This window comes from Zalophus californianus, chromosome 6 (assembly GCF_009762305.2).
Source record: "Zalophus californianus isolate mZalCal1 chromosome 6, mZalCal1.pri.v2, whole genome shotgun sequence".
NCBI classification, from domain to species: domain Eukaryota; kingdom Metazoa; phylum Chordata; class Mammalia; order Carnivora; family Otariidae; genus Zalophus; species Zalophus californianus.
The window spans coordinates 72,314,218-72,326,608 of record NC_045600.1 but is presented as its reverse complement, the minus strand read 5'-3'; the positions used below and the strand labels follow the sequence as shown (position 1 = coordinate 72,326,608).

Here is a 12,391-nt window from a genome sequence, read left to right as displayed (position 1 = left end):
GGACTTTAGGATTGTCCTGTATTTAGCATATAAATGAACCACCCTCTCTGGTCCACTTCGGTGGCAAAAAAAAAAAAAAAAAAAAAAAACCTAGCTTATCACAGGATCTCGAATTTCTTCCACCAAAAAGAGTCTCCAGAGATGATTAATGGCAGGCGCCAGAGATTGGGGGTGGATTATGGCTGTCTTCAGGTCTGGGGGTGCATCATCTTGTGGATTCTAGTTTTCCGGAGCTTTCACATACAGCAGCTCACTTAAGCCCACAACAACCCTGAGAAGATTGCTGCACACACCTCAGTCGTGGGCAGAACAGAGACGCCCGAAGGCTGAGTCAGTTGCCCACAGCCTTTGGCTCCCTCACCGGTGTCCTCTACGTTCCTCTCTATAGTGACTGCTCTTTGCCCCCCTGTTTTGAAGCCTAGGTAAACTCCTGCCAGAACACCTACTGATAAAGCCTACTGGGGCGCCGCTGCCAGGGAGAGCCCTAAAAGTGCGGCACCCCCCCTTGGCTCGGTCATTAACCAGCTCTCTGACCTTGGGAATGAAAGCCCTCACATCTCTGGGCTCTAGTGCTAAGGCTTCTACCCTCTTCCGGGTTACCACTCACAACTCTAAACATTGTTTTAAGGCAGAGAGTTCAATGGAAATGAAGGAAAGAGGGACCCGTTCCCAGGGCTTAGGGTGTATCTGTTTTGACATCACATAAGTGGCTTCCCCTGGAGATGATTATCTTCCTTGGAGACAACCTTGAGCTCCAGACTCAGGGACTTTGAAGCTGGGGTTCCGGGAATCACAGACAACTTTCTGGGAGTATCTCAGTGCTTTCCAGTGAAAGAAAAAGGTTCTCCAAATAGAGTAAGTAAAATGGTGGTGTCAAAGAGCATTCAGGAAAAACAAGGTGGCTGTACGAGAAGATGCAGGAAAAAAGGTGAATCGGTGAAAAATGTTTGAAGTAACTCTGTGTCTAATTTTGAGTCTTAAAAAGAAAACAGACCAATTCACAATAAGGGATAAATGATGGAGACTAAAATAAAGACCCTCCTGATGAGCTCTCCCTAGCCTGGCCCTTCACCTGCCCCATTCTGATACCCTCACAGGACTCACAGCACATGTCCACCCGGCTCTGTCAGGAGTGAGTGAGCTGGGCACTGGGGCACAAAGATGAGAATTCTTCAGACATCCATCTCCCCCTCTGCCACCCCCAGGGCCCACTGAGTCAGAAGCGGGGAGGTGCTCTGCTCCATGTGAAGCCAGGGGGAGCTGGCTTTTTATTAGTCAGCAGACTCTGTAGGGCACCTCTGAAGGCCAGGCCAGAACACAGAACAACTGGGAAGAAGGATCCCATGTCTGGGGATGTGAGCTGCCCTATGAGGTAGTTAGAGGAGGCTGTGCCCGGGGTTTATGTTCAGATTTCCTGAGCATCTGCCTCACTGTGGGGCTCCATGGAACAGTAGTAAGAGGCACTGTCTTCAGGCTGCACCGGGGAGATCACCAAGTGGAAGGTTCTCCAGGACTGATGATGCAGCACAGAAAACCTACCCTGAATAAAATCTGCGTTTTTGGATTGAGTGTTATCCCTGTAAAGGATAAACTGAAAGGAGTGATCTGGCCGTATTCGGTACCAGTATAAATCTGGGTTTGATCGTGTGGTGGAGTAAGTACAGAACAGCGTCACCTTACTGCCACTGGCCACTGTCTGGTCCGGGGACCTCTGGGTCACTTGGTCGCACAACACGCCCTTGTCTGCGAAGAGAAGAAATAGAATATAGTGAAGCCCCACACTCCACAGGTCCTGGGTCCCACACAGGCCCACCCAGAGGGAACTCCATGGGCAGAGACCAGAGGAGGACACAGAGATGAAAGTCAAAGGCAGAGAATAACTGGAAAACCAAGTGTAGAGAGAAACATGCCAAGTGTTTAAAGTCAAAGAAAGGGAAACGGGGTGGTAGGACATGAGGAATGTACACAAATGAGTGTACTCACAGAAAAGCAAAAGGCTAAAGCCCACAAGAAAAATCATCTTCTCTTCCTATCAGGGCAGAAGCTGGAGAATAAACTGGGGTTCTTGAGGTCTCTGAGACCATCTTAGAGCTTCTGAGGGAGGAGGTGGGAGGCAATGCGAGCAGGCAGGCTGCCCTGACGGTCATGTGACTGAATGAGCTGTAACTCTCCCAGACAACTGCTTCCGCCCAAGAAACTCATGTTGTTATTGTTCTTTTGGTCCTCAATCCATCTTGAAGGAATCCTTCTGTAAACACAAAGAAAATGAATTACTTAAACACGCACACACCGAGAAACAGAACCTGCAAGCCCAATGTCACATGCCTAGACATCCAATTGCTATACAAGAGCCTTCCCGCCCTTCCTGTATCCCCAGGCCGCAGACTGGGCACCAGGCCACGGTCACCCAGCACCTAGCAGAGCTGCACTTGTGCCCAAGAAATGCCATTCGGCTCATCTCTTAGTCCTCCGTGGAAAGAGGGAGGGAAGAGGGTTGAACAAGTTCAATTCTAAAATCTCTCCCAGCCCTGGATGCTAGAAATCTTCTATCTCTGATGCTTGGGGGGCATACCGTGCCCCCTGAGAGTGCTTCCTGCATGTCACACAGCATGATTTTCTATCTCTCAGAAGGTCCTTTGCAGCCCGCGTGGGGCTCCAGCTGGCAGATTCTCTCCCGAAGCAGAGCTTCCACGGGGGGACTGCTGTAAGTGGGTCACAAGCTTGCTGGGCTAGTGTTGGGCCGGAGCCCCTGGAACCGGCCCTTGCAGCCACATGCAGGGCACAGAGGGAAGGCACTGCCCTGAGAAAGAGAAGACTGACTACCCCACTGCCCCAAACCCAGGAGTGTTTGTAGAAGGGTTTGCAGGAGTTCCTTTTTCCCTTTCCCGATGCCTAACTCATCAGTGAGCCTGTCAGTTCTGCCATGAAGTATATGTCCGGCTTCTCTATCTCTACTTGTCACCACCTCCTGCAAACACCACCATCTCTCGTCAGAACCACTGCAGGAACCCCTTAACTGGTCCTCTTGCTTCCGCTCCTCTCCCTGCACGATCTCTTCTCCAGATCTTTATGGAACGCAAATCAGATGATGGCAGCTGGACCTCCTTTCCTGGGCCTGTAACACTCTGCAAATGGTCTGCTTGCTGCCTCCTGTGTGACCTCACCCCCCTCATACACACGCACACCATAATGCCAGTTCCATGAGGGCAAAGACCTTGCTCAGCTGGTCACTGATACACCCCCAGCGCCTAGGATTGTGTCTGACACGTAATCAATGATCAATAAATATTTGTGCAATAAAAGAATGCAACATTCTTCACTTAAAAACTCACCATTGACGTGGATCAGTTTTGCCGGATTTAGCAAACAAAAATACAAGATACCCAGTTAAGTTCGTATTTCAAAAGAACAATAAAAAACTTTTAGAGATATTTGCGATGCATTTATACCAAAAAAAAGCATTCCTTGTTTATCTGAAATTCACATTTCACTGGGCACCCTGTATTCTATCTGGCAACCCCAGGCCTGCAGAAAGTGAACACCGGGCAGCCCCAAGTCCCCCCCTCCCCCCATGAGCCTCTTCAGGCCCCAGGACAGGGGAGGAGGAAGGTTGGGTGACCTGGCTGCCCGGGCCAGCACTGCCCCCTGCTGGCTGGGGCCCCCTTCCTGGAACGCAGCCCTCTGCTAGCAGAAAACCATCTCAGGGCCTCCAAGTCTCCCACGTCCCTGAGCTCTTCCAGTCCCCACCTAGCTTCTGGTGTCTGTCCCTGCCCTAAAGCATCAGCAGCTTTGACATTTATAAGAGAGCTGAGTGTTCCCTTCCTGATTTAGACAGTAGCAATTTTCAAATTTAACTGCTACTCATCTTCTGACTGCCCAACGTCAATTCCCCCTGACCACAGCCAAGAACAGAGAAGACAGCTTCACTCTCTAACAGAGGGACACCCCACACCCTAATGCTTCACCCAGAATGTTCAGACACCGAGACCTCCTTGGGGTGGCATAGTCATGACTCTCCCCCACTAGGCTGCCCTTCCAACAGTCCTTGAAAGACATCCCTTCAGGAAGGGCACTTCTCGGAACAGCAGTGCGGTGTCATGATGAAGAATGAGCTTCTGCCACAGAAACAGAGTACAGCGGTGGTCACCAGGGGCTGGGGTGGGAGACACGGCAAGATGGTGGCCCATGGGTACAAACCGCCAGTCAGAAGATGAACAGGTTGAGGGACTCTAATGTACAGCCTGGTGATTATAGTTGATAACACCGTATGATATACTTGAAAGTTGCTAAGGAAGTAGAGCTTAAATGTTCTCTCAGGGTGCCAGAATGGTGCAGTCGGTTAAGCATCTTACTCTTGGTTTCGGCTCAGGTCATGGTCTCAGGGTCCTGGGATCGAGCCCCGAGTTGGGCTCCTCTCTCAGCATGGAGTCTGCTTAAGATTCTCTCTCTCCCTCTGCCCCTCCCCCCTTGCTCTTGCTCTCTCTCTCTCTCTCTCTCTCTCTCAGATAAACAAATAAAATCTTTAGGAAAAAAAAGATCTTAAATGTTCTCACCAAAAAAGTAGTGGTAATTATGTCATGTGCTAGAAGTACCAGCTCACGCGATGGCGGTAACCATCTTGCAATATATAAGTGCATCAAATCAAAGGCTGTACACCTTAAATGTACACAATGTTGTATCAGTTATTTCTCAACGAAGCTAGAAAAGAATTTTTTTTAATTTTTAATAAAAAAAGAGAAGTGGGGTTCTGGAGCCAGGTGCCTGGGTTCACGCAGCTCCAGCATTTCTCTGCTTGATGACCTTAAGTATGACCTGACCCTTCCAAGCCTCAGTTTCTCCATCTGTGAAATAGAGGTGACAGTACTAGCTCTTTCACAGGACTGCTGGGATATTAAATGAAATAATGTATGCAAGACGCTCGGCAAATGATGTAGGATTAGTTTGTTGTCACTCTTACAATGTTTATTAAATACACTGATAAATACAGTTCCTGAGAGCTTTATTCGCCTCAAAGATATTTAGAGAAAAGATGCTAAATAAATCTAAAAATAGAAAGCCGTGAAATCTGGCAAAATTTATGTTGTACCAATTAATGGTCAAAAAAAAAGTGACCCACATTTTTATTTTTTTTTAAGATTTTATTTATTTGACAGAGAGAGACACAGCGAGGGAGGGAACACAAGCCGGGGGAGTGGGAGAGGGAGAAGCTGGTTCCCCGTGGAGCAGGGAGCACAATGCGGGGCTCCATCCCAGGACCCTGGGATCATGACCTGAGCCAAAGGCAGACACCTAACGACTGAGCCACCCAGGTGCCCCAAAAAAGTGACCCACATCTTTAATTTTCTGTCCATCTTGCAAGCATGTCATAGAGCTTCACACCTTCCTGAGCCCTGAGCCCTCTGTGTTCTTCCCAAATCCTTAAGAGCAGTGGGAACATGAGAAATGAGCCTTCTAACCCTGCTATAGAAAACCCTGTTTTCTAAAAGTTGCAACAGGCTTCTTCATGAGAGGCCACAATGTGCAACCGAGTACAGTCAAGTGACGCCCAGCGTTTCAGGATAAGATGTAATGACCTATTACAGACTTCTCGCCCTTGGATTTCTCTTTCGCAGCCCCTTTAAACCCGATGTCTGGAGCCTGAGCAGCCCCCCAAGGCCGTGAGTGCCCCGGACTGCCTTTCATGAGCCTGAAACCGCCCCTCCAGAGCGGCCCTCGGACCTGGCGGGGTCCCTGGTGGGATTTGGCAAGCAAGGCCAATCTTGTCCCACAGCTTGGCTCTTGGTTACTGCCATCCCTCAAAAAAAGACTTTTCTCCCGAATCCGCTGAGGTGGGCGGCTCTGTTTTTGGCCTTGCAGCGCCCTCTGCTGTTCTAATTAGCCCATCGCCATAAATAGGTCATACGGGATGGTGACAGAAAACAGGTCAGGGGAGGAAAATAGTCTTTGTTCACAACTTAAGTCACAGCTGCTGCCTCCGTTCCCGTCCCCTTTCAGCCCCCCGGAGCTGCAGCTGCTTCTCTGTTGGCCTATTCTCCCCAGTCACTCAAAGAGGACCGTCTATAAGGATATAAGACTGCACCCTAAGAGGGTAGATGGGCATTTTCCTGTCAACAAAAAGCCTAATGCAGCAGTAGAGGACATGGGGAAATTTCCTTGGGTGGATATGGACAAACGTATCTCTCTTTATGAAAGAATAGAAACGTGATCAAAAGGAAGAGCTTAAAGGCATCTGAATGTGTGGTGATGGGAGTTGAATGGTCTAGAGAAAGGGTTTTTCCATCACTTTCTCCCTGTGCCACATTCCATTCCAAGCCCCCCAGGACAGACCTGGGCTGATGGAGAACAGGAAGCAGGCCAGGCAGGGACTGAGGTCCTGCAAGATGTCATTCGCCCGCAGGCAGGGGGACCCCCCCCAGGACCTCTGTTTCGGGAAGGATCTTGCGGAAGGCCCTTTGTGCAAGAACGGGTGTGAAGAACCCCAAAGCCAGCGTTTCAAGGAGAGCTGCGAGGAAGAAGTGAAGCTCTGTGGCACTGCTCTTGCCACGTCTGGAGCGGCCTGTGGGAAGAACAGTCTTGGTCCATTCAGGTCAGTGACAGCTTTTGGGATGGGGTGGTGTGGGACCTGACTCTTGCCAACCAGATTTCTCAAGCCTTCTTATAGGGTCTCCTCTGCAATCGTTCCCCAGGGTGAGGAGGGTGAACAGGTTCTCTCTGGCCACGGGTAGTGGCTCTCTGGAACACTCTGTTAAGAATTGTGAGGCCACGTGCAGACTCGGAGCAAACGAGTGGTGTGTCTATTAGCAATATCTGCCGTGGGGGCAGCAGAAGGAGGCAACACCATACGGTCCTGTATTTGCCACCCTGCTCTAGATGCCGTTCCTGTAATGAGTCCCGCAGAGAAAGGATAATCGGGGCCAACTTTCTGTTGGATTATTTTTAAATCTCTATCTTCCCTTTGGCTTCCCTGGAATCTCATGGACCATTTCCCCTACTGTGAACTGCTGGTGCCTGCAGCCTAAGAAAAAAAAAATTTAATGAATTAAGATGCTCTCTATCTCTCTTGAAATTATAAACTATGGGCCAAAATCAAACACCTTCTTTGCATGGCTTACCCGCTCTTTAACAGGGATAACCATACCTGGGCTGGCCACAGAGCCATGAGGGACAGAGATTACCTAGGGAAGATCCTTATTCTCCTGAGTCACAAGAAGGGAGCGGCAGAGGCGGGACTGGGACTCAGGAGTCCTGAGTTTAGCCCTAGTTCTGCCCCTACCTACCTCCATGACCTTGAGCAAACTTACCTCTCAGGACTTCTGCTTCTTCATCTTTAAAATGAGGGCATTGGCCCAGGAGGTCACTAAGTTCCCTTCCAGGTCTCGCATTCTAGGATACTAATGGATGAAGCTACAGAGTTGACCTAGGAGAGTTGCTAGTTTTTATTCCCCCCATGCATGTTGCTTCAGCTCCTCGTTGCCCAGCAAGGGGAAAAAGCAAAGCATGCTTCTTCATTGGGGGGTAGCATAATTTCTTGATTCAATACGTGTGATTCATCGGAGTCTGGAGGTTCAAGCCCAGATACCAACTTGGAATCCAGTTATTATTGCATCTGGGAGAGAGTGCTGAAAACAGCCTTTGGAAGAAACATCAATTTGGCAAAAGAAGAAGAAGAAGAAGAAGAAGAAGAAGAAGAAGAAGAAGAAGAAGAAGAAGAAGAAGAAGAAGAAGAAGAAGAAGAAGAAGAAGGCAGCTCTGCATAGAGTGATAACATTTTGATATTTATTTATCATCTTTATCCCTGAAATCTACTCTGCCCCCTCCTGTCTCTGCTCTGAAAGAGGGAAGCAGGGCAGACCTTCCCCAGGGAAGATGGGGCACCTGCAGGGAACAGACAGTTTTCTCAGTCTAGTGAGGAGACTGAACAAAGTTGACGCCACATGCCTTTCAACTGTGCTGACGCTTCTGGTTTTTGTAAAGGTGCTCACTCCCGTGGGAACGGGGTTAATAGGAAACTGACACTGAGAACCAAGACTAAAAAGAATCATGAAACTCAGCAAGTAATATCTGGCAGAATTAATTTCTTTTTCACCTGGAAATTGTCAGAGAGATAGTCAAGTGTTCTCGAGGACTAGGAACAAAAGATGAATGTTTAATACAATTCAATTTAACAAACATTTATTAAGTGCCTAGAGTTTTTCCCAGGGATCATCTGGGCCCGTTTCTGAGAAGATGTGATCAATACCCTAAGGGAGGAGGGGGTTTTATCAATGGGTCAGAGACTGGATGAACAGCGACAACAGATTTACCTTTGAGACCCAGACTCAATGTGGCCCTGGGTAAGTAGCTGAGCTTCAGAAGAAAAAAAAAAAAACGTGCACAACAAACAGCATGGGAAATCTAAAATATGAGGTAATCAAAAAATGTTATTTTATGATAGGCTTTAGCATGTATTTCATTATTTTCTAGGGCAGGCTTACTTTCCCAGTTGTAAGTTATCTTGAGCTGATCTATGAAGTCCATGGGGGAAAACCTTTTCAAGAATTGTACATTTCCGAAATTAGGCTCCCAGCAGTCAACGTAGGAGAAGTGGTAATTTTCTGTCTTTCTAGTAATGAATAAAGGGGCCTGGCACCCCTCCAATACTTGATGCCACGGGGTCTCCTTCCCTGCTCTAGGTCAGAACCAGCAGTGAACCACCAGGCAATTCTTGCTCTTATTGATCTGGACAACTGGGTGGGCAAGAAAGAATAGCCTGCTAGGTGTTCAGGGGGTCCCAGCTGCCCATGAAGCCCAGAGAAGAGCTTTGGGCCATCCTAACATGCCCGGTCCTGCTCTCCTCACAGCCTGAGCCCCGGTTGCATTAGGACAGGGCAACCCTAAATGACCTCATTATATATGGTGCCCCCCGATTACACTAGAGTCAGGTCTGAGAACAGGAAGTGGCAACCTAGCACAAGGAGGGACTTCTGGTAAAGGGCCCGGGCACTGTGTGATGACACTAAGAAACCCCACTTGGGGAAGGGGGTTCAATTCATTGTCAGCGTGGCTAAGTACCTCCTTTTCAGACCCAGTGCTAGCATCGAACCCCCTCAGTACCCAGAGAGCTGAAACTCTTGGATAGATGATGAATTCCCTTATCCTGTGGGAAAAGGTTGTAAAGATCAAACCACCTTTGCTGTGGGGAGGCAGGAGCCTATAGTTTACGTAAAGGCATTAGCTCCTGTGGGATGGAAGGAAATTGGAAATTTACATTTGGAACCGGGACTGCAGTGAGAGTGAAACTTAGTAAGTACTAACTTTACACCAAAGGTGTCAGTTTATTTGGTTTGGTTTCTGAATTGTCTAGAAGTTCCAAAGAAAGAACACTTCTCCCCTGAGGATTCGGTTCCAAACTCCTGACTTCAAACTTCTAAAATGATTAAATGTTAAGGCAGATGGTAGGCCTGGAAAACTCTATTTCCCTATTTAATAAGTAGATGCCTACCTTGCTTATTTATTTTGTTTAGGAAACAAGGAGGAGGGCCAGACACATGGGGCGGGGCAGGGGATCGCACAGCATTTTTTTTGATAAATCTAGAGAATCAAATCAAAAACTATTAGCTCAGAAAGTCCTGAAAGACCACCTAACTCACTTCTTGAATGTTGCAAACGAGGACAGGGAACCTCAGGGAGGTTGTGAACTTGCTCAGGGTCACACAGCTGAGCCTAGTCCAGGGGAAAGCCGAGACAGCTCATAGCTCTGACCCGGCCTGACCCAAGGGAGAAAAAAACATCTTGGTCTTTGGCCATAGCAGCTCCATTTGCACCCCCAGACACTCTTTGTCCAAGACTTAATGAACTTGAAACAGAACCCCAAAGTGCCAAAAGGAGATAAAAATCATTGCATGTTTATTGCAGGTAAAGTAAGAACAATAGCTGAACTTGATATCTGGGGAAAGGCTCAGCCATCTGCAGACTGGGGCATGGATAGAAAAAGTCAAAATGAAAATGCTGGTCTTGTCTTCAGACAATGACTATGACCATCAAACACTACCTAAAAATACTACAGAGCTAATTCCTTTCCCAGTGGGAGTTTATATTCTATAATAGATTGCCCCCAGCAACGCAATTGCTTTGGACCACGGAATACGTATACAGAATTGGCATGGTAAGCCTTCTGGTGTCTTAAAGTGGCAAGCATATCTCTGGATATACCCCTCAGCCCTGAAGCCCTGGGCTACCAGAAAGAAATATACCATCACCCTACCCTGTCTTAGAGTTGAAGTTGAAGATGTTAGTTAACAGTTAATTCTTGGGAAGCTCTGCAAAGCTGGGTTCATCATTAAGTTGACACCACAGGTTTCTGCAAAGCCCCTCAGCAGGGTGTTCAACAAACCAGTGGTTCTAAGATGACATTTGGGAAGGGAACTCAGCTCACAGTGAATCTCAGTAAGTGGAGGAGCACTGAATCCTCTTCTTGAATGTGCTTTGAGATTCTTTTGACTCCAACTAATGAAAATGTGGCTTGTTGGCCCATCTCTGCTCATGTTCCAGTCCTGCCTGGCTAAAGGCTGCCCTCTCCACGTCCCCTGGAATGGTCCGACTGTGAAGGTGTGCCCATGCAGCTGCATGCAGGTTTTCCTAAATTCTCACAAAATCACTTAACTCTTTATCAAACTGCTCGGCAGCTCCTCTGTTGCCCTCAAAGCCCTGCTGGTCTATCAGTTAGAGGAAGACAGGTCATTTTGGGGTCATTGAGAAAGGAGGCTGTTGACATGTGTTTGGCTTCTGGGGAGAAAAAATAATGATGATTTCATACTTGCTTACTATGTGCTAGGCAATGTGCTGCGTGCTCTCCACCCATTAACACCTTGAATCCTTATCCCAGCTCTGTGCGTTACATGCTATTATTACCCTCATTTTCTAGAAGAGGATTTTTTACATTTTTCTAGCTTATGTTTTTATAGAAACACAGAAATGTTGAATAACTTGCTTAAACTGATTCAGTGAGAAAGAGAACCTAGGATGTCATTCTTGGCACTCAGATTCCAACGCCAAATGTTTTACTAGTTGGGGGGAAGAGGGGCCGTTTGGGGGGGGAAGTCACTGATGTCTGGTCTCTAACATTGCTAAAATAATCCCCAGGGAAGCATGCTCTCGGCAAGTAAAGCCAGTGATTGACAACAGCGTGGAAAATCTAAAACACGAGGTAATCAAAAATGTTATTTTATGATAGGCTTTAGCATGTATTTCACCCACCTGCATATCCTAATCCTCACAACAATATCATCCAGGAGTCCTTACTCTCCCCCACTTTACAGACAGGGAAACCGAGAGGCACAGCATGTTAAGGACCTTGCCCTGGCCCCTAAGCCAGAGCAATTTCAAATTAACTGCAACGGTCAACCAGCTAGAATAAGCAATTAATTAATGACAAACGATCTAACTGGCTGCTAGGTAAAGAGTGATTCATTTTTTTTCCATGGTTCCTCTCCCTTTTCAGGCATAACCATGCCATTGTATAATCGCTCCACACTGGGTTTCTGCCTCTGTGCCTCCCCTGGGAGCGCAGGACGAGCACCGGGTCCCAGCGCCTGGTAGAAGGGCCTTGGCAGTCTGTGGGGGTGTTCCTGGGGGCGGATCTGAAAAACTCTTCTTTGGAAAAGAAATAAAACTGACAGTAAAGCCATGTAAGTCCGAATAACGAATGCTTCCAAATTGCTCTCTGGAACCCCGCTTCCTAAATTTTCCATTCTGTTTTAGAACCCAAGTCCAAACCACAGCGGTCCATTGATGGATTCCAGTCCAAACTACCGCCAACGTGTACCTCCCTGGTGCGGGACTGGGCCACCTGCCGCCCGTGCTGCTGCGGCTCCTCACTGGCCATAATGGTGCCAATGGGTCACTGAACTAAGGAGTCATTCTGTGAGAAGGCTTCGTTGCTTATCAGAAAGGGTGGGATTTTCCAGGAACTGAGAGAAAATTGGTGAACTCTCTGAGCTTCCATTTTCTTCCTCTGTAAAATAGGGGGGAGGCCATCTCTACCCTTGTTTTACCAAAGCAAGCATGCCCTGCGGGGATGTCCACACACTTCCAGGAAAATGAGGGCAGTGCAAGGGACGGGAATGGCTCAGTGGTCCCTGGCCTCTACCATCAGAACTTCATTCTAAAGAGCTGGCTTTATCAAGGGGAGTCTTGGGTGACAAGTAAACATTTAAGCAGATGGCGAGGGGGGGATGGACAACGGAGTTTTTGTAGAGTCGCGTGTAATTGTGTGACATGGGAGGCAATAATAAGCTGATATTTGGAAAAGGAACGACCGTGAGTGTTCGACCAGGTATGTCTTAAAGGTGACTTGTATTTAAACATAAGCCACCATCTTTAGAAATTCAGGGAAAGATCACTGAATTACTCA

General features: G+C 47.8%; 1 gene segment (V, D, J or C); it reads left to right on the top strand.

Moving 5' to 3' along the window:
* The window catches only part of LOC113908991, a 394,892-nt gene that overhangs the window by 311,291 nt on the left and 71,210 nt on the right, over positions 1-12,391 (top strand). The window contains 1 exon segment of the C gene segment in view: positions 10,702-10,715. Coding sequence covers positions 10,702-10,715 — 14 coding nt within the window.